Genomic DNA, 24,597 nt, shown 5'->3' with positions numbered 1-24,597 from the left:
ATGTGGTTCATGTCTTGGAAAGACCGTTACTTCCAATGCAGACGCCTCATGTCGGCCTTATTACTGGTAACAGGAAACTGAAACAAAGGTTTCCTGAAAATGAGCAGAAGGGTGATGGACACACGATCGATAGATAGATAGGTAGGTAGGTAGGTAAGTAAGTAGGTAAGTATGTAGACAGACAGATAGATAGATAGATCATGGAACATAAATCAAAACTCCTGCTCTGTGTAAATTTTGGGACGATGATATACTGACACAATGACCGATTTTCGAACATTTTCCATCGTCCTATTTTTACTGAAAATAATGTTTCGGAGGCTGCACTCTGTCTCTGAAACATCCTTCTAAGTAGGACGATGGATGATGTTCAGAAAGCCAATCGTTGTACAGTTTTCTGTGCCTAAAAACTTGCAATGTTGTAAAGCTCTTCCCTTTCTGAGCCTTGCCACTAGACACAGGTGAGCAGTCAGCTGCAGCCGACTTCCTGCCAGTGTAACAGCCTCCCGCACTTTCAGCTGCGAGACCGGATAGCTCCACGGTCATTCCCCATACATATATGTCAACGCTCCCCTTAGAACTTGATGCCTCTAACCAGAGACTTTACTGAAGTGCCGTGGATATTGTAGGTCTATCTCATCAATCCTCCCGGTAAATTTATTCTAAATATTTGACGAATTTTCATAAAATTGGGTATGGGTATCATGCCGTTCAAAGCCACCACATTAAGGCTCCATGCGAACACATGTGGTGGGAAAGATCTTAGCGTTTTCAAATAGTTAAACCTAGTCATTCGCGACTCACGAGAACAGGCGATGCACATTCTACTGAGACAGAGAAATGATGTTGTCCCTGTGTTTAAATAATTAAGCACTACGCCATAAAGGCCTATGGGGCAGTGGATGCAGATATCACGTATTCTTGATCGCCCGCTTTACCCCTGGTACCCATTGGAGAGGAGGTTGGGTGGACCCCAGAGCCTGCCTGAACGACATGGAGAAGTGAAAATTCTTGACCCCATCGGGACTCGAAACCCGACCCCTCGGTGGTCCAGCCCGTAGCAAGTCTACACCGATTACAATATCCCGATTTATTGGTTAGGAGAGTTTATAAAGAAACAGAATGAGGGATTGACCAAATATCAATCCATGAACAGAAAATCCATAGCAATATTTTAAGGACTACAGCTTGGTATATCACACGTTTTCGTTTGGTTGTGATGTTCACGTTACAGAAGCGTCCTTGAACAATACAAAAATGACGCCTAACGTGGAGGAACCATAGGAATGTAGCATTGCAGCATTTATTAAATTTATTTGTGCCTTAAAAGGGCATAAATGTCGTCCTTAAAAGTTAATTTTATCCCCTTTTTAAGGCTCTTGCCCACACGTGAAATATCTGATAATATTAGCTGCAGTTGAAATCAGAAAGTTTCTGCACTGTTGTGACTACAAGTGACACAGTTGGGAGTACACGCAACATTGACATTTGTTTGCTGTTTGTCGGCAGTGCTGTTATTAAATATAGACACGGCTTCTCTCTTACATCTCTTTGTTTTGCAGATCTTTATAAAGCCTTTGGAACGTGATGTCCTTAACTAAGTTTAATGTGCATTCTCTTCTTATCATTTATAATCCCAGTGGGGTCATATCCATTTAAGCTGTCATAATTCCCGTACCTCTGACACGTAAGCTTTCTCTTACGTAAACCGCTATACCTCATGGGTAGAGGTCATCCTCTAAAAACTCAACAATACTTCCATATTATGTTTTGGGTCTGTTGCACCATTCGATTTTGGGCGAAGTTGCAGAATTTTCGGAGGCACATGCAATACTGGACTTCGACAGCCCCAAAACAGAATAATTAACATCACTATTTAAAGGGCACCTCTTCAAACTGGTACTAAGTAACAGTCCCACATGTGAGAGGTGCCATGATGTGAAAATGAAACAGCGACACAGATCCTGTGTGAATGTGAGGCCTTAGCTTATTTAAGATTACGTCACTTGGGTCAATACTTTATGGAATCAAGTGACTATTTCGACGTCCCCACGTACAAAATTCTGCATCTCATTCGAAGCGCAGGATTGCTGAGGGGATAATCAAAAGGGGAAGCACAATAGATCACTGTTGGTCGCGGTGCAACATTCATTCATAATATCATATGTGATCTTATTGTTTTCTTTAGGCTCTAGGCCATGAAACATAAAGGCATTGATTCTTTGTTCGACGATGCCTGACGTTCAGTGTATTGCGCACAGTAAGTCCTTGTTTTTTTCTAGTTCCTCTTTTATTTCATCCGTGGCTACTGAGTGACATTGATTTAGTATTAATACCTTACAGACACTTTTTCTCTGATCTGTGTGTGATGAACTCGTATATATTTTCTTGTTGCAGCTGTCTTATTAATTTCCGATAGGATTCTGATGTGGTCACATTGATTGTTACCGTTTCCTTTGAGTGTATTTTGCAGCCATACTGTTCGTCTATAGTTTCTATTAGGTGTTTAATCATTTCAAAGAAGTTTGTTTCCCTGTACATGTGATGGAGGTTTAGATTCTCTGGGTTGTTGAATTTTAATGTTTGTTGCTGTTTTATTTGTCTCCTATTGTTAGGATATCTTCTTCTGAGAACCGTGAAAATTCTTCATACGTGTTTTTTGATAGTAGAGAGAAAGGGATTTCCTTCCGTTGTTTCCTGGTTCGGTTCTATTTGTTGTTTGTTGCAAAGACATCATATTTTAGCTAGATTGTTGAAAATAGTATGGTGGTACTGGGACTGTGAATTTCTGTTGCATTACATGTTGCTGCAGATCCATATTACAACACAGTCCCAGTGCTGTCCACATTCTAGCCTCCTCAAAGAAAGGCAGTATATCGGTTGGGTTTCTCTGCAGTTTCAGAAGGAAAGAAAATGGGATATTATATTCTATCACAACTCTTAAGTATTCTCAGCCCGCATACACTATTCGTTGCTAGGTTATCACTCTCAACAATGGTTACACCTGTACAATATTATCTCTAGGCGTATCCTGGTAACAAACCACTAGCTTATGTGTTCACGTCTTCAAACTTCAAGCTCCAGATTGCGAAAAATTAGAATGTAAGTACTTAATATACTTAGAAAACCATACTAATGCACTAGAATTGAACCTAATAACCAATACGAATCTACAAACAGACTGAAAAGATATCTGTTTTCTTAGCGCAAAATCCCTAAAGAAATTACGGTTTTCAACAGTTCTTCTATAGTTGCGTTTCTACGAGAAATTGTTTATTAACACTTCGGTGTGTAAATCTGCAACTATTCGTTAAGTAATATTCAGCCAATAGCAAGCAAGAATAAGAGACAGTGAGAATTTATTAGAAGTCTCTAACGGACAGCGAGCAGTGAAGACACAGAAATTGGGAAACATAGGATTTTGCTGTGTGCATAAAGGTGAAATTTGCTGTAACTAATCTTAGTTACGAACATTGATCTTCCAATAAAGAAGTGCTAGAGGTGTGACTGGAGAGCAGATTCGCAAAGTACGAAGTTATTCAAGATGAAGAAAGAAACACTGAAAACTTTGCCAGGTCCGGCTAGTTACACGCTCTTTTCGGTTATGAGAATCACGACATAACCAGGAGAAGATGTCCAGCATATTCATTTGGAAAGCCGAAGCAAGAAAATGGGAGAAGAAAGCCGGATCCATGTTACATCAAACCAGGTCAGGCAGGTTTCGGGAAGTCCAACGTTCGTGCTCCTACTACGAAAGGAAGAAGTGTGAAGGCAGTTCGTGTCCAAACACCTGGACCTGGTACCTATTACCCAGAGAAGTGTCCTATCATGAGAGGAGAAAGGCCACCAGCGTATACAATCGGGGTTCGTAGATAGGCCTTTTGAGTGACCTTGACGTAGAAAAGGATGCTGCACAGCGCCCAGAACTGAAGCATATTGCCGACCTGTAGCCCGCTTACAAAACCTCGAGATGAGCGATGGCGGAATAGAGGACGACAAGATTTCCGCCGAAGGAAGGTCCAAAATAATTCTGACTCTCCTTCCTCGGAGCAAAGCGAAGGATGTGCTGACGGAACTGCGAGGGAGAGAGAAAACTGGGTGTCAGCAAGACCTGGACAAGGTCACGCAAAGGTACTAGAATCTCCACACGACAACGATTTCGAGAAGAGTTGCCGTCACTTTGACTTCCGAGCCGCTTTTGGTTTTCCGCTAATTAACGAACGGGAACTAACATGTCAGTACAATAACGGGGCTCTATTCGAGGGGATTGACAGTGGCGTGGCGTCACCGTTCCCTCTGGATCAGAAAGGGAATAGATGTCCTGTGATATCTTGCGAATATTTCACCACGTGTTGGTTGGACTAAGCCGGCAAGAACCAGGAGGCGATGACTGTAGCCAGAGCTCGTGGTCACTGACTTCTTTTTCCTCTTCGGAGCATAGCGAGAGCTTAAGTGTGACCGAGGCTTTAACCCGAGCGTCGTCTTAAAGAAGAAGTGATGAAAGACGTGAGTTTGAGCAAGTTGCTCACCAAACAGCCAGAGCTCGTGGTCACTGACTTCTTTTTCCTCTTCGGAGCATAGCGAGAGCTTAAGTGTGACCGAGGCTTTAACCCGAGCGTCGTCTTAAAGAAGAAGTGATGAAAGACGTGAGTTTGAGCAAGTTGCTCACCAAACAGCCAGAGCTCGTGGTCACTGACTTCTTTTTCCTCTTCGGAGCATAGCGAGAGCTTAAGTGTGACCGAGGCTTTAACCCGAGCGTCGTCTTAAAGAAGAAGTGATGAAAGACGTGAGTTTGAGCAAGTTGCTCACCAAACAGCCAGAGCTCGTGGTCACTGACTTCTTTTTCCTCTTCGGAGCATAGCGAGAGCTTAAGTGTGACCGAGGCTTTAACCCGAGCGTCGTCTTAAAGAAGAAGTGATGAAAGACGTGAGTTTGAGCAAGTTGCTCACCAAACAGCCAGAGCTCGTGGTCACTGACTTCTTTTTCCTCTTCGGAGCATAGCGAGAGCTTAAGTGTGACCGAGGCTTTAACCCGAGCGTCGTCTTAAAGAAGAAGTGATGAAAGACGTGAGTTTGAGCAAGTTGCTCACCAAACAGCCAGAGCTCGTGGTCACTGACTTCTTTTTCCTCTTCGGAGCATAGCGAGAGCTTAAGTGTGACCGAGGCTTTAACCCGAGCGTCGTCTTAAAGAAGAAGTGATGAAAGACGTGAGTTTGAGCAAGTTGCTCACCAAACAGCCAGAGCTCGTGGTCACTGACTTCTTTTTCCTCTTCGGAGCATAGCGAGAGCTTAAGTGTGACCGAGGCTTTAACCCGAGCGTCGTCTTAAAGAAGAAGTGATGAAAGACGTGAGTTTGAGCAAGTTGCTCACCAAACATTTCCATTCACATTCGGACTGAATGGTGGACCGACAATCACCTTACCAAGGAGCCGCTAAGGGGGGAGAAATTTAATATGATGCCTATAAGCCGGAGTAAACTGTCATAGAAGAAGGACATTTCTAGGTAAGGGGTTCTGTTAGCAGGTTCCCGCGGGAACCACTTTGCCCATCCATTACCTAGCAGCTTTCTAGTTAATGACAACCTGTACCCTGGCAGGTGGGCACAGCACGACACAGTCACACAACCGAGACGCCAGGAATGTTAATCTTCACCGCAGCGAGATTTTCAAAGTTCCCCTGTGAATTTTCTGAACGAATGTCATCATGTATGGCTGACCACGATTCTGGATTCCTTGCAGGGGACCCAGCTATCTCTTTGCGCTATTGTTGGTATTACTCAGTCCATCCAATAGCCGCTTCTGTGTGTTCAGTTGGCTTCAGCTGTAGGCGACGTTGGAATTTTCTTCAAAACTTCAGGGTCGCTATGTAGGGGCCGATAATTTAATACATTATTTCAGCTTACTTAATATAGATAAGTAGGCATTATTCATTTCTATGTATTCTTCTTTATTTATTGATATATTTTTTTCCAAATGTGATATCCTTTAAGTAAATCATTCTCGTGTAGTTAATTCTGTAACACATATTCTTGTATGTACATAATAAATAGTATATTAATGAATACATGTATTTTATGGCTTACAATCCCCTTCCGAATCGCAGTTCTGAAGTTGGCTACAGGAGGTGTGGCAGGGAGGGAGTGGGAAATATATAGGAAATAGTATAACACCTCCATTGCGAATATTATTGTGTGGTTCTTTAATTTCCATGCATCTAATGAAATATTATAATTATTTTGCGATAAATTATTTTCAGTGTTACAACTCAAATGTACGCATGATCTTACTAATTCTGTATTCCAATCACTCACTCATGGAGCTGTGTCCTTCTCGAGAAGCCGATATTTGTGAAGCTACTTAAGAAATTTCCAAAATTATATGGAACCCGAATGTTCATTGCCGTTTTCACAAGAACCCTACACTGAGACAGAACAATCCAGATATTTTAATCGCATTCTATATCACTTAGATCCGTTTAAATATTATCCATCTACGTTTTGGACTGCCCAGTTGTCTCTTTCCTTAGTGCTTTCTCACCAATATCCTATATGCATTCCTCTTCTTCCGCATTCATGTTACATTCCCTACCTATCGAACCCTCCTTGACTTGACCATTCCAATTATAATCTTCTAAGCACCCTGTTGTCAAAAAAATCTAAGTCTATGTCACTCCCTTAATGTCAGAGATCAAGTTTCGAATCCATAGAGAACGGCTGTAATTTATTGTAGATGTAAAACAGGTATGATGTATTTCAAGGTTTCTGGAATGTTCCATTAAATGCATGTAGAGTTTTCTTTCACCATTCATGTGGGTCGTTGCCTGTAGAGTGTAAAACCTTCCCGATTTGTTTAGTATCAGAGTACTTTTTTGTTTCAGTAACAAGGCTAGAGCACGGGTAATTATAAAGAGCCGTGAATCAAGTCGTCTAAGCAGAACAAAGCACAGGCAGACTTGTAGACTACAGTTTTCCTTCCGCTTTCAGCAGATGCTGGAGTTCGAAGTATTCTGGCAGAGTGCGTCTCGAAGAGACACTGGCGTCTTGTTTTACTGCAATGTCCAGCAGTCTGAGTCGGCGCTTTGAACCAAAGAGTTGATGCATAAAACATTAAAGAGACGTCACTGTAGCTTTCATTTCTTACTTGATGACTGGACACAGCGTCGCTGTTGAAGGTGATATTGCCCGTTATTTTGCTTCTACGGAAATGAAGGCGATCTCTACGATTGGGTTTAGAGCACACAGCGCTTTCTCAGTGCGGTAGACGATAGGTTTGAGAAGATGTTATGGAGCAGTGCGGGGCCGTGGAGACTCCGTACGATGTGCGTGCTCCTTTAATGCATATATCTACATGTTGCCAAGTGTATGTGTGTGGCTAATAGACGGAGTTTTGAATACTGAATTGATTTATTGACCACTGCTAATCGCCACACTTTAGAAATCACTGCTGCAAACGCTTAGTCGTCTCCAGGTTCAGGTGTTTTCAAAGCCGTTTCCGGGTAACGGATATTAAGACTGGAGATCTTCAGATTCCCGCACTCGGCTCCTTCCTACTCGGAGAATATCGCTCAATTCCCTTAGGAGGCGTGAGGTAATTGCTTTATAGTGTCGGAGCTGACCCAACAGAAAACACCGGCCCCAAAGGTCCTTATATATTCATGGGCTGTTGACTAGAGATAGCCAGGATACTGTTGTGTGTAAGTCATTTCTTCGAAATCGTGTTTACCAAGTCGTTGCTCAGAAACGGTCCTTGCTTATTCGTCCTTTGAATAGCAACGGCTGTACGTGCTGCAGTATCATACTAGCCAAACAATTCATTTTAAATATTAAAGATTATTTTATTCCGGGATGTGTTGACGTGTTACTTGATAGATCGTGACCAATATGTGTGACGCAGTTGTTGTCACATCTTCAGTCTTGTGAACTCAAGATGCAGGAACGCCCTTAATCACGTACCATAGAACACGGTATCACAGTCACCGCCTTGAGAAACTCAAAATTTGTTTGGAACGCAGGTTAATGTAAATATCCGACTCAAATCCCAACCATTCTGGTTAAGACTTCACGATAAGTCCCTTTAACCTTGCAGTAGGTGTGTACTGTACAACGTCGTTTTTTTTTTGTTTGGGGCGTCGACTCTTATTTCGATATTTCATAAGTATTTAATTTCATATACAGAGTGTCCCAGGAGGAATGGCCCAAACTTCGGGAGGGTGTTCCTTATGTTAAAGTATGTCGATATAACCCAAAACACCTATGTCCAAAGTTGAACGGTTACGGATATAATGGCCAGAGAAGTGTGAAACTTTGACCGGTGTTACACACTTGTTGATTACAAAATTCATATTAAAACTGGCAGGAATATGTGGTTTCTGTAATGTTAATAATGTACGTATCATCAAACTAACTTGTGAGTGACGTGAAGCCATAAAATTGAAGTACAAAATACTCGCTCGCCATGTCATAATTGTCCTTAGGGTTTCCAAGCACTATACATGACACATGACTGGCAAGCGCTGATGTAGCATGGCTGACTGCGCATAGTGACTATATAACTGTATTAAACGTACATTCACGGAAAATCTCTTTTGGAATTTCGTTTCCATTATCGCATGTGGATTATTATGGGACCACTATGCACATTTCGTAAATTATTTACACCGTCCCGGGTAAAAGACGCCTCATCACTGAATAAAATGACGCTTAACAGTTCGGGATGAGCTTTTATCCAGTGGCACAAATCCATACGCTGAGCATGGTCGCCTGGTTCCAGATGTTGTACCCTTTGATCATGGTAAGTACACAATTCTTCATCAGGTGAAGTTCGCCACACCTGCATACGTGTTACGCCGATGCGAGAGGCCATTCTACGAGTGGACAGACGCGGACTTCTCTGAACCATCTCAAGAACGTTCTCTCGTGTGTTTATCATTCGTACATCCTCCCTTTCAGAGTGCACAGAAACACTCGGAAGAGAACCAGTATCACGCAATGTCTGGTGAATTCGCGTAAATACACTTCGACATGTAATCCTTCGATCGGGAAAACGCCTTTGGTAGTCTTCAACAGCAGCACGTGCATTGCCACCGCAAAATCCACACACAAAATGCATATCACAATATTCCACGTGTGAAAACACAAAAGGCATTTCAGCAACTCCGCACAATTAACCTACCACCCATTCACAACGCAGCGGCATCGTACCCTGAAGGTAGCGCACAAGCTGACGGCTAGTGAATCAGCACACTCAAGGACAAACAGATAAAAGTGGTCAGCTGACAGGTACAGTGCGTGGACCCGCCAGAAGACCACACTTTTCTCGGGCCATTATCTCCGTAACCGTTCAACTTTGGACATAGGTGTTTTGGGTTATGTCGGCATACTTTAGCATAAGGAACACCCTCCCGAAGTTTGGTCCATTCCTCCTGGGACACCCTGTATAGGCGGAAGTAGCTGTGACCCCTGAGGGCACTGTTACGGGTAGTAAAGGTGCCGTCCTCAGTGAGGTTAGCTGAACTACGGTTGTGTATCTGGTGGGGGTATAACCCAGACTAGGGGGACGCGTCGGAGCACAGCCTTGGGACACCTCGTGGTCCTGCCGGGCAACCACAGTCTTAGGCTCTGAACTATTATGACTACTAGGACTGACGGCTAAGATCCCATAAAGGGCAACGGATATTTGCGACCGGAGCCTCCCACGCGGCGGCATAATGACCCTTGGGTATCATTACGGTCTACCTGGGACGAATGCGGGAGAGCACTCTTGTTGGCGTACCTCTGGCTACTTGCGTTGTCTCCATAGAGCAGACATGTCCAACGCGTCGATCGCGGGACGATATTTGGTCGATATCATAGGCCTATAAGGAAATTATACGTGAAAAGCACGTAAATTCACTTGTAATACAATATGATTATATTCAGATTTTGAGGGGAAAATACGTGTTAAAGTAGTCTGTACTTTAAATATATGTTACTCTTACAACAAACATCATGCGTCGTGTTATTTTTACCAATATTTTTGCTTAAAGCGAGGTACGACGATAGGAGGGGGTGGTAGATCACTGGCAGTTTTGACACTAAAAAGTCGATCACAACCTGTTTGAAGTTGGACATGCCTGCCCTAGAATACCGATAATGTGCCGAAAGCCTTCGGGGTAAACACTCTAAAATGGTTTGACCAACCCACGTGGAGGGGAGGGAATGGGGGGCTTAAGGACTGATAACCGTTATGCTACCCCCAGGGGCGATTTTCTCATGCAGGTCTCATGGTCTCAACCTCATGAGTAGCTGGAATTACAATCCCATTAGTCATCAGGGATACCCCCTTCCCCCAAGCGAGTGCTTTGAGTCTTGGAGACTCGTGAGGATTCTACCATAACGAGACCAACCATCTAGGTCAAGGTGTGAGGCATCGTGAACGAGGGCTGCATGGCACCGGGGTGGTACTTTAGCTGGTGTCGTGAACGATCCCCTCGGGGCACCAGGCAGCACCCCCTTGTATTTATGCCGTCCACCTGCATGGGGCTCCGCGGGTGGTGACTTTGTACATCCCCAGTACTCGTGGGGCCAAGATGGATACCACAAACTCAAAACTACAACTGGTCCACAGGACTTTAAAAAGAAAAGGGATGTTCCGTAGAGATCCCGACGAGAGACTACTCAGCAGTGGGCTGGAAGCTCTGATGCACCATTAAGGGGCCCACCCGCAACCAGCAAACCTACTGTCGAGATCTCAGCCAAGGGCAGGGACTAACCAATAGTTGGAAACCTGCCTGGGATACAGTCAAGGGCCTCTCCTTCGGTGGTTGGGCGTGCTGACGCACCGCTGCGGGGGCTGGTAGATCCAGCATACCTGCGGTAGGTGAAGGTCGGGAGCGCCCGGCCTCTGAAGCTGATAGATTCTGTCCGGGGAGGAAGGCATTATCCGGATGCGCTAGAAGGAAACTTAAGAAGGCTAAAGCTAAGAGAATGGAAGCAGACACTGGGGGCATTCAGCAACAGGATACTGCAACTGCATCAGAGAGGAAGAGACCCTCGACCGAAATCCCTAAGAGGCCAAGGTCAGAGTGGAATACCACCATGGATATGCGCAGACGTTCTAAAAGGCCCAGGGACACTAGTGGACAGGGACTTATAGGGAGGCGAAAACCCACGTAAGGTTAGCTATCTTCAAGGAAACGTATCCTCAAGATAAGCTAACAGAAGGAGACTAGGACTCCATTCTGGAGGAACTTGGACAGCCGTTGCGTAGGACTCCTTTGGGAGAACTACCACGCTTGAAATCATACAGACTGGAAGGAAGTGCATTAATATATGTATACATGTGCCGACCAACAGTCTGAACAGTGGCTCGTTAGAACCATAGACAATCACAGATTAAAATCAGGGGCTAGGCTGAAGATTACTGACGCAAAGAACCTGCCCGAACCTATGAAGTTCGCTCTAAGGACGAAGGACAAAGTTGCCCAAAATCCTGCGGAGCTCGTGAAATGGATCGGGAATCTTATTCCAGGGCTCCATACTGAGAGTTGGAGGATACTGGATAGGAAATCTGAACCGAAAGGGCAGAGACTGATCCTTCTTATAGACCGGGATTCCCTATCTGTTATCAAGCGAATTGGATATAGGGTAAACGCAGGACTCTCACAGGGAACTTTTAGGGTCCTGCAAGATCCTGAGGCGCAGCGGCATAAAGAAGTTACTGTGCCCAGTTCAGTACCCCCGGAATCGGCCTCTCAGGGGGAGAGGGATGATATACCCACTCCCTCAGTTGACCGGAAGAGAGTATGTGATGAGAAGGGGACGTTCCCTCCTCTCGTCAACCCGACCTTATCAGATCAGGGACCTCCCTTGGAGGAAACCAGGTCTGATAAAAGAAAACGGTCTGTGGAAGAAGGTATGGAGGAGGACACCTTTCCCAACATTACAGAATGAACACATACCACACATACGTACACATACATACACACGACATATACACACAACAGTCGATTCATTCAGATTAACCTACACCACAGCAAGGCTGCTACGGCAGCTACCTCCCTTAGGAGGTGTGAGGTAATTGCTTTATAGTTTCGGATCTGACCCAACAGAAAACACCGGCCCCAAAGGCCCTTATATATTCATGGGCCATCGACTAGAGATAGCCAGGATACTGTTGATGTGTGTAATTCATTTGTTCGAGATCGTGTTTACCAAGTCGTTGTTCAGAAACGGTCGTTGCTTATTCGTCCTTTGAATAGCAACGGCTGTACGTGCTGCAGTATCATACCAATCTGTTTTGAGGACCATTCATCTTAAACACTGAGCACCGTGAAAGTCTAAAATCAGGAAATCCAACCTCTTGTCCTCTTAAACGTGTTACGCCTAACCCTTAAATATCCACTTCATATAACAAGTAATTCAAGCATTCATGTGAAATTATTATTAATTTATTGCCACTATATAGACTGTTGTATATTGTTCTTAAAGTATTTCTATGTATTCGTGTTAACTTTGTAATAGACCTCCGTGCTGTTAAGTTTGCACATAAATATACATGAATAGAATTATTGCTGTCCCACAGCTAGATGTGTTGTTGCTGCAAATTTTGTTTGCGAACTTGTAGACATTTTTAGTAAATCTAGTTTAAGTTTGAATTGTTTAGTTTGATAATTTTTGTACTTTTGGTTGTTTTTTACTATTTGCACTGTCTTTTTAACTTGTCACTGGCTTTTGAGCTAAGTATGCAATTAGTTTTTTGCTGTCAATTGTTTTTAATTTTCCAAATACTTAACGTTTTTGACCTGTTATTATCTATGTGTGTATTGTCTTGATTTTTATTATTGTCTGTTGTTTGTTGTTTTATATTTTCCGTGCTGACTCTGTAATTGGCCTCCGCTGTTGAGCTCGGCACGTAAATAAATAAAGCATTGAATTGAATTGAATTGAATTGAATTATTAAAATGCCATTATTCACGCTAAATTCTGCAGCAGGCTTGCAGCAACGAGTTGTTTAACACTTGTATGAAATCGTTTTATGTGGAAGGCTCTGGTGGTTACCTTTAATAAGAGAATAAATACCAAAAATTAACCCAGAAATATCAATAAATCGGAATATAACGTTAAATGATACGCTATTTGCTGACAACCAAGCGAAGAAGAGTTTCAAGAATGAGTACAACTATCACATCAACTCTACGACAGGTACGAGTATAACTGGAAAATATTTCTCAAGAAAAATAAAACGTGGCACTTTGGGGAAGCCACCCGGTTAGGACGAGAATAAGGTGAAGGACATATCTCGGGAAAAGGTGTCTCTGTATGAGAAATATACGTATTATGCATAGGACACAAATGTAGAAAATAAATTACACCGCTATCAAGTTGTCCGTGGAACAAGAAGAAGGATGATGAAAAGGAAAACACGGAACAAAACACAATTACAATTCTATAACGCTATGGCAACATGAGCACTCTAATACGGGTCTGTTGCATAGGCGAAGAGAAAGAAAGAAGAAAACTGGATTCAGGTGGCAGAAATGAGTTTTCTTAAATCAGTAGAAGGATGTGCCAGGGAAGACAGAATGAGAGACGAAATACAAATGTATTTCATAAGAAATAAATTACATATGACTGGAATAAAACGGAAAGAAGATAATGCAAATATGCATGAGGATACAGATAAAGTTGTCCCTGTGCTTAACTAATTACGAACTATGCCATGAAGGCGCATGGGGGACTGAATATATAGACCCACGCATTCTTAAGCTCGGCAGCTGTTGGAACTGAATGGGCAGCTTCACGCATCTGCCGCTTTACCCCTGTGAAACAGCCCTCGATATCCATTGGATAGGAGGCTGGGTGGGTCCCAGACCCGGTCTGGACGACGTGGAGAGTAGAGAACAGAATACCAAAAACAATAATCGGCTATAAACCGTGAGGGAGAAAATTACGAGGAAGAGGTCGAAAAAATGTTTCTCTTAGAAGCCGGAACAAGCTGCGACAAAATCCATGTGTGAAGAAGAAAAGAAACAAAGTTTTGTTACTCTTCGTGACTCTCTCTCCTTCCTAACACTCACATGAGCTAAGGTCAAATGTCACCAGCGTCAATGCTCTGGTCACCTTGAATCTGGATAGTATTTCCCAGATGGAGAATGCATATTTTCTTCCCCTCCACTACCTACGACAATTCTGACGTCATCCACATCAGCAGATCCCTCCACTCGTCTGTCAGCCATCCCTCACCGCACCTGAACATACAAACAGAACTTTCCGGAGGATTTCTGCCACTTCCAATTGTCCCTGCCGTGCATATCACAGGACACTGCAGTTCTGAATCCCTACTCCCCTTGGAATAACTGCCGCTGTCATTGTGGGCCCCATCTTATTCTGGGTCAGTTTTCGGGTGTTCCATTATACATTTCAAAGTATTTGTTTGTTCCTCGATTACAAGGTGTCACCATGCAAACGCACACGGAATCTTTTTCTCTTCGTATCAGATAATTAGGATGTCCATCTATTTCGAGTTCCCTGTATATAACCCTGTTCAATCACCATCTTTTTACCTTCCAAATGTTCTGCCAGTGTGTTCGAAATCTTCAAAATGTCTCTTCTTCTAAAACGATGTTAACTTCGCCAACACAGGCCTTGTGCCCCTTCTGTTTTTATTTATGTATGCCCTATCTACACAATATTGGGTCATTTTATTCCCACCAATTTTGCGGTCGTCTTCCTTACTGTTCCTCAACTCTAAAAGTAATGAAAATATACTTTATATCGAACCAAACCACCATGCTACTTAAGTAAGTCCCCATTTCACATTGCATAGCGCTCCTTTTCAACACGTACTGCGTCACTCAGCTGAAATTTCTTCCCAGAGTCACTGAACAAAATCTGAAAATCAACAATCGGTTTTATAAAGTTCCTTGCTCCTAATTTTCATTTCACCTTCTTGTCTCGATAACATGAACTGTATCTGATTTCCCATTTACCTCCGGATTACATGCTGCTCCCCCAATCTGTAACATCAGAGCAACCACAGCAACACAAAACGTCATGACATAAAGACCTCTGAAGTCTCCCAGGAAAGAGGCTTTACTAGTTGGGGGAGCGGCTAGCAGTGGTCAGTGGCGTCAGTACCCTGTCTCATAGGGTTTTCCATATTTTTACCCCTTTGGCGCTACAGCCCCAATTTGGGTCTTGTCCTGCCTCCATGAAACTCTCCGTTTCACTTCGGTTTACTAGATCTTAGACATTCGGTATGACTCGTTGGGTGGGTGATCAGCTCGTCGCAAGACCTCTACCTGTACACAAGCACAGAGAAACGCACACACATACACACACTAAATATCCATGCCCTGAGTGGGATTCGAAGCCACGATCCCTGCTTCCGAGCGAGCGAAAAGAGTACATTCCTTAGACCGCTCGGCTACCTTGACCGGCGTTTTCCATATTAAGGTAGCTCAAATATCGTTGATCAGGATTTGGGTTGCAGAAACAACGTTGAAATGAGAAAGCACTGAGCATTCCAGGCAGCCGCAACAGCTGTCTCAGAAACTTTACGAGAAACATTTATTTACACTCTGCACAGTTTGGACTACAACAATACACGCTCTACGCGTAATCCTGAACTCTTTTCCTTGCTACTGCCTGAATCGGATCAGCGGGAAAGCACTTTATTTCTGAGGCATTTGCCTCTTTTCACCCTTATAGCAACGTCCATTCCACAAACCAATACGCGCCATACGCGTCTGGATATCGGCAGCTGTGATGGGAGCAGCTCAACACGCATCCGTACTTCATGCCTCCGGGCGGGCCGCTCATAGCAACTAATTAAACAAAGTTTCCTCACACCACAATACAGGTCTGCATGTACAGTGTATATATGTAATATACATATGTGTGTTTAATTAAAATATAATCGATAATGCTGCAGAAGTCGAATTCTCAGTCATAATGGATGAATGCACAAGAAACAACAGTTTCAATTTTATTAGCAAAATATTTCATTTATGGGAAAAAATGGTTCATCGTAGTCCTAATTATTGAGTCTAAAATAAGGCACCTCTTGAAAGACAAATTAGCCCTATTACTTCCCTTTCCCCAGTTAGCTTCAGTTTCTCTTCCTGTTTGTAATTTGAAGAGCAGGCGAGTCAGGGCCTCATTTATGATTCCTTCCTCCGAACGTGCTTGTTAAGTGAACACTGTAGTTTCAAATATTGTTTAATTGATAACTTGACTGCAAGGGGCAAGTACTGTGTGACGACACTGTACTTAGCACTCCTGCTTGATATTCAGTAGGTCTCGGACTGGGGACCAGCTATACGGACTCGTGTCTTGTGGTTTTCTTCAGTGCCTCCACTTAAGTGTCGGGATGCTGCCGTCATGGCCATATCACGTCACATCCATTCGAATTTATTCTTCCTTAATAATCTTGCGCTGATCACGGTAGCCGAGCCGCCTAAGGCATGCACTGTCTTCGCTCCCTCGGAAGCCGGGATCGTGGGTTCGGATCTGTTTCCTGTGAGGTACGAACTGAATTCTTATATATTATTCTCATACATTGCCGGTCACTGTAGCCGAGCGGTCTAAGGCATGCACTGTCTTCTCTCGCCCTGAAGCAGGGATCGTGGGTTCGAATCCCACAGGAGTCATGGATGTTTGGTATGCGTATGTGTTTATTCTGTGTTTCTCTTATCCTGTGTTTAGGCAGAGGCCTTGCGACGAGCTGATCACCTGTCCAAGGAGTCCTACCGTCTGTAAAAACGATCATGAAACTGAGAAATCAGCCCTATGCCTATGCTCCAAAGTGGGAGCAAGATGAAGAAAAAATCTTGTAATCAAAAACCGAAAATGAAAAATGGATACACGTCTAGGCTTTGATTTAAATATTTAAGTTCTGAAGTACCGAACAAGTTGGTCTAGCGGTAACGCTCTAAACGTGAATTCGGGAGTGAGATCTAAAACCTCCTGACGATGGTACATTAATACAAAGACTGTATTTCTGGACATTATCCATCGCCATGTTTTGTCTGAAACACAGTACTGTTTTTTTTGTTTAGAAACACAACGTTTAGGAAACTGGACTCAACTGAGTAGGTTTTACATGAAGACGAAGACAAAATTCAGTCTCCGAAACGTGTTTTTAAATAAAAACAGGACGAAGGATAATGCCCAGAAACATAATACTTGTATGTATTCCACATGTTCTGGATTTGGATCTCAGCTGGGACATCGGCTGTCCTGACTGAAGTTTCTCGTAGTTTAACTCACCCCCTCCACACAGATGCTGGGATCGTACGTCGACCAGACCATAACCCCTTACTTCCAAAGCCCATCCAGTTTATTACTCATTTATCATCCTACATTGTAGTGTCCATATTGACAGAGTCCTTATATAACTATACCAACACCTATTTTTTTTTAATTCGTTTAGTGGAGGGTGGAGTCCAACTGGGTCCACTCGGCACGGCGGCCAGTGATTGGCCTATTTTAGCCTGCCCCGGGTGATTATGATGATGGAGAATTTGATGGAATGAAGATTGGCAGGGGAAACCGAAGTACTCGGAGAAAACCCGATTCTGGTTAACACAGCAAGAACACTAGGCACGGTTTGGGATATAGGCTGATTTATGAATTATGCCATTTTTTGCCTTACGGTAGGTGCATCCATATAAAACAGATCCAGCCAATGGGAACAACTGGTACTTATTTAACACTTTCTGAACTACAAAACTTTTCTGAAGATGATCCCCTGCCTGCCGTCATTTCCAGAGAGAACCAACACATCCCTCCCGCAAAAAACGATAGTTGCACGAATTTTACACATGTGGCTGCTCCACACTTCTCAAGAGCTAAAGGGTTACTTGAGCGCAGTCGATAGAGCAACTGGCTACGGGCAGGACTGCTGAGAAGTCGAAGTTCGAGTCCCGGTAGAAGTAAGATATAAATCATCTTCACTTCTTTCGGGCCATATCTCGGGCCTACCCAGCCTCCTATCCAAAGAATACCGAGGGCCTTTCCCGGGGGTAAAGCGACCTGGGCCCAAAGCTGACCACTCACTTCCAATCAGTGGCAAGGTCAAGAAATATGTGGCTGTATACATCTACTCCCCCATACGTCTTCAAGGCGTAGTGCTTAGTCAGTTAAGCACAGGCACAAATTTACCCTTTACATTTTATATAGTTAGGGCAAAGAAATTCAGATAGCCAGGAGATAATGACCACATTAAAGCGTACATTTCTCTTTTCTGATGATGTTAGCAAACAGTGAATTATTACGAGGTAGGAGTTCAAAACTTACATCCCTGCTAAAACATTAAAAACATAGATGCAAAGAAATGTGTTACACTCATTACAAACATGTAGAACTTGGGCTATATTTCGATGAGTGTAGCGAGAAAGTGTCAGTAATGCTGAACTGGTAAGAAATTGGAACTAGGCAGAGATCTGTTTGCAGATGTTATCCCAGAATCTGCCTATAGGGACTCGCGAGTCTGTCAGGTAAAGGGAACGGCTGAGATTTAAACAGGATAAACCCAAACAAGTTAAGAGCATTAATGCTACTCCATCAGGTACAATACGGCGACCAGTTACTTGTGCCTCTTTCGCTCGGACGATATTGTGAAATATTTACACCAGCAAGGATGCAATCTGATTCTGAGAAGTAAACCTATGGGCATATTCGTATCTCTCCAACTGATTCAAATTTAGTTGAGAGATTAATTTGTCTCAAAGCTCCGTTAATCTAATTTGCCTCTTTGCCACGTTAATGTTCGGTCTAACCCGTTCACTCCATCGTGGCAGGGCCGACCTTGAAAAGGTGTATCGGCTGAGGCAATTAAATCCAGTCCAAACCGTTCCACCTTTTATCTCGAAGATCAATTTTAATACCAACATTCCATTTGGCCGCGCCATAGCTCAAGCGATTAGTCGCTGGCTTCCCACCGCGGCGGCCCGGGTTCGATCCCGGGGCCTGGTCAAGTGGGATTTGTGGTGGACAAAGTGGGGTTTGGCGGGTTTTCTCCGAGTACTTCGGTTTCCCCTGTTAATCTTCATTCCACCAAATTCTCCATCATCATAATCACCCGGGACAGATACAATAGGCCAATCAGTGACCTCCGCGCTGAGTGGACCCAGCTGGACTCCACCCCCCACTAGCGAATTAACAAAAACACATTCCATTTGCGCATACGCAGACTAACATCAAATCCGAATTATCGTTTCTATCGAGATTTTCAGACCAAAACGTTGTATAAATTTCCCATTAGGTTTACATGTCACGCTAAAGCTCCCTGTCTCCCTGCTATGATAAGTGTAACAATGTTGGTGAACATAATCTTCATCACGCAGGTTTCGTCATTGTTTTGTTACTTTCGCTTTCTCGGGTCCAGATATTAGTTTTTGATCTAAGCGAGAGTAAGAGTGGAGGGAACTTCAATTTGAAGTATGCAGTTTATGAATTTCGGTATGGGGAGCTCTTTTTGAGATAATTTTGATTTTCGTGTAAAGTAAGGATCATAACTGACCGGTAAAAAGGTAAAGCTATCCCTGTAGCAGGCCGTGTAGGCCCATACGTTTGTGAGACGTCGAAGTTCTCATATTATTCAGACAATCGGCTCAGAGATGGCGGTGAGGTTGTCAGACTTACGCGCCGGCTACTGCACGCCAAAATTAACTTTTCTTTAATGCTAGTGGGGTAGGACTAAGTCCCTTGTACTGCGGCCACTTCTGGTCTATTGTACCAGCCCCAGATGATAGATGAGGGTGATTGTGAAGCAATTGGTGGAATGAAGATTGGCAGGGGAAACCGAAGTACTCGGAGAAAACCTGCCCCAGCGCCACTTTGTCCATCACAAATCCCACTTGACCAGACCCGGGATCGAACCCTGGCCGTCGCGGTGGGAAAACAGCGACTAACCGCTTGAGTTATGGCGCGGCCTTAAATTAACTTCGTACAGTAGCTTTCAGTACTTACTCCCAATAATAAATGTGATCTAAATACTTTATGGAGTCTCCGAGGTGATATACGAGTGCCGAGACACAAACTTACCGGGAACAGTCTCCATGTCATGTGTTCTCCGTGCACAGAACAGTAATAAAACACTGTGTCTTGCGAGACTTTGGCAATAGATGGCTTCGTGTGAGCGTCTGTGCGAAAGATGCTTAAATATGGAAATTCCACCAATTCCGCAGTACCTGCAACATTATCTTACTGCGAGTTTCTACGATCGTAAGTAATTTGAGACGCCGTACCTCCTGAACACGCAGAAGAAGAAGAACAAGGAGTATGTTCCATGCTGTGTGATGCATAATCCGTCTCAAGGGCATCTGTAAGTCCTCAAAGAATGACCTTCACTGAAACTTGCTTATTACACATGTTCCTGTATAAACCAATTAATTGCGGAATTGTTTGTACCGTACAATGAATGTTATACCTCATGTGCACATTGTACGAGTATGTATTGTTTCTTTGATACAACAGTAATCCTAATGACACTGTTTCTTTGAAGCTGTGACGCACGTTATTTTAAATATCAACAATTGTCTGTCTGCTTAGCACATAATTATTATTGTGAAATTAGCCGAGGTTCCCTTACGTCATGGTCATCGGATTGTACGGTGTAACCACCGTCTGAATAAACAAATGCAACTTTATCCCAGTATAGAATATTGGTGGGAAAGCGAGAAGGAAACAGACCACTGGGAAGACCAAGTCGTAGGTGGTGGACAATATTAAAATGGATCTTAGAGAGATAGGATGGGATGGTATGGACTGGATTGATCTGGCTCAGGATAGGGACCAGTGGAGGGCTCTTGTGAACACGGTAATGAACCTTCGGGTTCCATAAAACGCTGGGAAATTCTTGAGTAGCTGCAGATTTGGCTTCTCCTCAAGAACGGCTCAGCTCCATAAGTAAGTAAGCTACCCAAACGTCGAAACAGGCCTAGGACCTCTTAGTTACAAAGCAGCACTACTGGGCAGACTTCTATGTGTAGTATGTATCTATACAATTTGTTGATTTTACTTGTACAGACTGCAAATAAATCGGGAAATAGAATGAAAATGCTGCATATACTCACTGCACTTCCCCATGCCTCCTCCACGTCTTGCTCCTCGTGCAGGCAACCACCATTCTACCTCTCCCCGCTATTTGTCTCTGACTGCTGCAACCACGTGTCAACAAGTGGCGATAATGCCGACTGCTTGCCGCCGGCGGCTCTCTCATGCGGAAGACTTTCGCAGTAAAAATATACATAATCATCATCCGTGTAACAGCATGTAGCATAGCCGGTTTGCTCATACAGGAAGCACTACTATTCCCGTTTCCTACAATGTACATTACACAACATATCAAGAAACTCTAACCTTTCACTAGGCCGCGCCATAGCTCAAGCGGTTAGTCGCTGGCTTCCCACCGCGGCGGCCCGGGTTCGGTCCCGGGTCTGGTCAAGTGGGATTTGTGGTGGACAAAGTGGCGCTGGGGCAGGTTTTCTCCGAGTACTTCGATTTCCCCTGCCAATCTTCATTCCACCAATTGCTCCACAATCACCCTCACCTATCATCTGGGGCTGGTACAATAGGCCAGAAGTGGCCGCAGTACAAGGGACTTAGTCCCACCCAACTAGCAATAAAGAAAACTTTCACTTTCTCACATGCCGGTCACAGTGGCCGCGCTGTCAAAGGCATGAAATGTCTTCGGCCGCTCGAACGCTGGTATCGTGGGTTTGAAGCCGACTCAAGGCATGGATGTTTGTCTGCGTTTATTCTGTTTGTGTGTTGTCCTGTGTGGGTAGCGGCCTTGCGTCGGCCTTATCCCCCGTCTGAAGAGACCTACCGATCGTATAATATTAAGGAGCTGATTTGAAATGAAGCGATTCACGGATGCCCTAGGAATAACAGGAATAGATACGTATATAGACGGCATCATACGTTATTTATCTAGTTCGAGTCAGCTGGCAGTTCTCCAATACGCAGTATTCTCCAACTTCCTTTTACTTTACTTCCTTTATCTGTCCCAGTATACTCGTTGGCAGTACCACTTGTACTGCCGCACTTCATGTAATCTGAAACTTCTCTTGTGCCTATGCAACACACCAAAAAGTTGGTGAAGACGCCCCGGGTTTTCGTAATGTTGGCACTTGCTGGCGGTGGCTGTTTAGCCCTCGTGTCCGTTTTTCACACCCTAAGGTCGAAAGTTCTCATACTAACTCACAGGTGACCGTGTGGGCTTCACAACTGTGGATATGATGGGAAAGAGAAGAATATCCCGTCGCTGTCGGAGATTGAACCCCGTTTTGTAATTCGTAGTTGATCAACATACAGACTGAACCACCCCGACCCTCTTCGTGCTACCGGATTGTTCTCTGCAGTGCACAAAAACGTCTTGGACAGGTCTACCACGTTAATGATACGTAAGCCCGTATCATGACAAGTTCTGCGCCAACGCTTACGTTACCCCATCACGAAATAAGTCGATATTCTCTTCGTTAGAAACCCTCAGGACAGAGCCGGAGACGAAACTCTCCGTGATGGGACGTTCTTTGTCATGCATGGGCTGAAATGCTCCTAAAAAGGCCATGCTCCAGGGGAGAACGAAATGTTTTCGGGTAGCGAGCAACAACACAAAGGCGGGCCTGATTCCGCGTTCGGCACAGAGGCAGGTCAACACACCGCAACAAGCGCGCTGAATGTACTTGGTGTTCTGCACTGCCGATAGGGCACGCCCATCCGTCCGGCCGTGGCTGCAGACCGGTCACACACTGACAGGAACATAACAGACATCACATACATTCATAGGCCTATACACTTTCACGCATACAACAGTACGCAGACATTAAGGGGCACTATGCTACAAGCCGGAAGGTCGCGGGTTCGAGTCCCGATGAGGTGGCTATTTTCAATCGACCTAATCCTTCCAGCAGCAAAATGGCCATAGGGTCGACTCAGCCTCTAACAGAAATGAGTTCCAGAAATCTTCCTGGGGAGTAATGGGCGGCCGGCGCGTAAGGCTCACAGATTTACCGCTATCTGTGAGCCGAATGTCTAGATCAGGCATGTCAGACTCAACTTGTACTATAAACAATAGTCCAGGGCCGCAGTTCAAAATAGAAATATACATTAGATTTTGATACAAGGAAATTTACTTCTATTTATTATTTAGGAATAACTTCAATATAATTACCTAACGTCACATATCTTACAGTTTTAAAAAGCAAGAGAATGCCATTTTTGACAAGTATCAAACAGCTTTTCAATATGTAAAAAGAGAGATTACACAAGAAATTATGTTAGAAATAGCAAAACATTGAATTTCCTGCAGCCTGCTAATTTATGTCTGCGTGAGACTTCTTGTTTTCTGGTCTGTTGGAAAATTGTCTTTACAAAAAATATTTCTACTAAAATTTTAATATTGATTTTAATATCAATTAGCTCTAAAAGTTGATGGACCGCACTTTGTGGCTATGGGGGCCACATGTTTGACACGGCTGGTCTAGATAATGTGGGACCCTAAACGTCTCATAACCCTATGGGCCTCCATGGCCTGTTAGAGGGATAGCTTTACCGTTACGCAGATATAAATGTACACATACAAGAACACACGAACGCGCGCGCGGGCGCCCACCCATGCATATACGAGCAGATACACATGTACACGTACACACTCAGAGAAAAACTCACGCACGTAGTAGACGTCTGGATTATCCGGGAATATCCGTGTTTGTGAAACGTACGTGTATTCCAGTAATGTCTTTCGGGATTTCGAATTTTCACTTTTGTGAACGTTTACAGATTTTAAGTACAAAGTACAAAACACACGGCTATAAAACAAACATTTAGGCCCTTCTGTCTCTTAATATTTTCATGCATACGTGTAACTATAGAGGGAGTTTGGACTGGAGATCGGATTTATTGACCACTTAAAAGATCGTAAGAACAAGTAAATATAACACCATCGCTAATTTCCACGCTTTAAAAATCAGTACAGCACATGCTAAGTCTTTTCAGTATACTGTGTCTTCACCGGTCGCTGCCTGATAACGGCTTCTAACAATTGGGATTCTTCAGCACTTCTTGTTTGTCGGCTTGGTTCTTCAAAGGTTTTATTCGTTCATTTTTTCCTTTCTTTCGTAATAGAAATGGGACATTGTTCGAGTCCTTGTGTTCCTCGTTACGTGGCAGAAGCCAGGATGCTCAATCATCACAGTGACTGCCTACAAGCTGGATGGCCATTGTTCTGTTCCCGCCAGGGGCAAGATACGCTACATGTCTGTGCTCAGAGAGACTTTGGGTGTCACTGAACCTTCTATCCAATGGGTATCGAGGGCTCTTTTACCAGTGGTAAAGTGGCCTGTGTTGTGAAGCTGACCACTTACCTGCTCGTTACCTGCCTAGACAAAGAACTTGTCTTCATAGTGCGGTGGCCTAGTTCGTACTGGGACAACTTTACCTTTACTGTTTTCATTTTATGCATCCTGCTGTGTTACAATATATACAACTTAGTTACTATAGGATTCTGACGATGGTGTATAACACACTGATATATTGGGTTTTCGGACTTTATCCATCGTCCTGGTTTTTAAGATAACTAATAAAAACACGACGTTTCGGAAACTGGAAACA

General features: G+C 43.8%; 1 protein-coding gene across 2 annotated transcripts in view; it reads right to left on the bottom strand.

Annotated features, from left to right (window-relative positions):
* LOC111864511 (dipeptidase 1) overlaps window positions 1–21,145 on the bottom strand; it is a 41,227-nt gene extending 20,082 nt beyond the window's left edge. For both annotated transcript variants that reach the window (XM_023851807.2, XM_023851806.2), the window contains exon 1: window positions 21,057–21,145. In XM_023851807.2, the coding sequence (XP_023707575.1) occupies window positions 21,057–21,069 (13 nt within the window). In that variant the 5' untranslated portion in view covers window positions 21,070–21,145. The remainder of the gene's footprint in view (window positions 1–21,056) is intronic.
* Between the last annotated feature and the right edge of the window lie 3,452 nt (window positions 21,146–24,597).

The sequence above is a fragment of the Cryptotermes secundus genome, unplaced genomic scaffold, assembly GCF_002891405.2.
Source record: "Cryptotermes secundus unplaced genomic scaffold, Csec_1.0 scaffold948, whole genome shotgun sequence".
NCBI classification, from domain to species: Eukaryota; Metazoa; Arthropoda; class Insecta; order Blattodea; family Kalotermitidae; genus Cryptotermes; species Cryptotermes secundus.
This window is presented reverse-complemented; position numbering and strand designations above follow the sequence as displayed.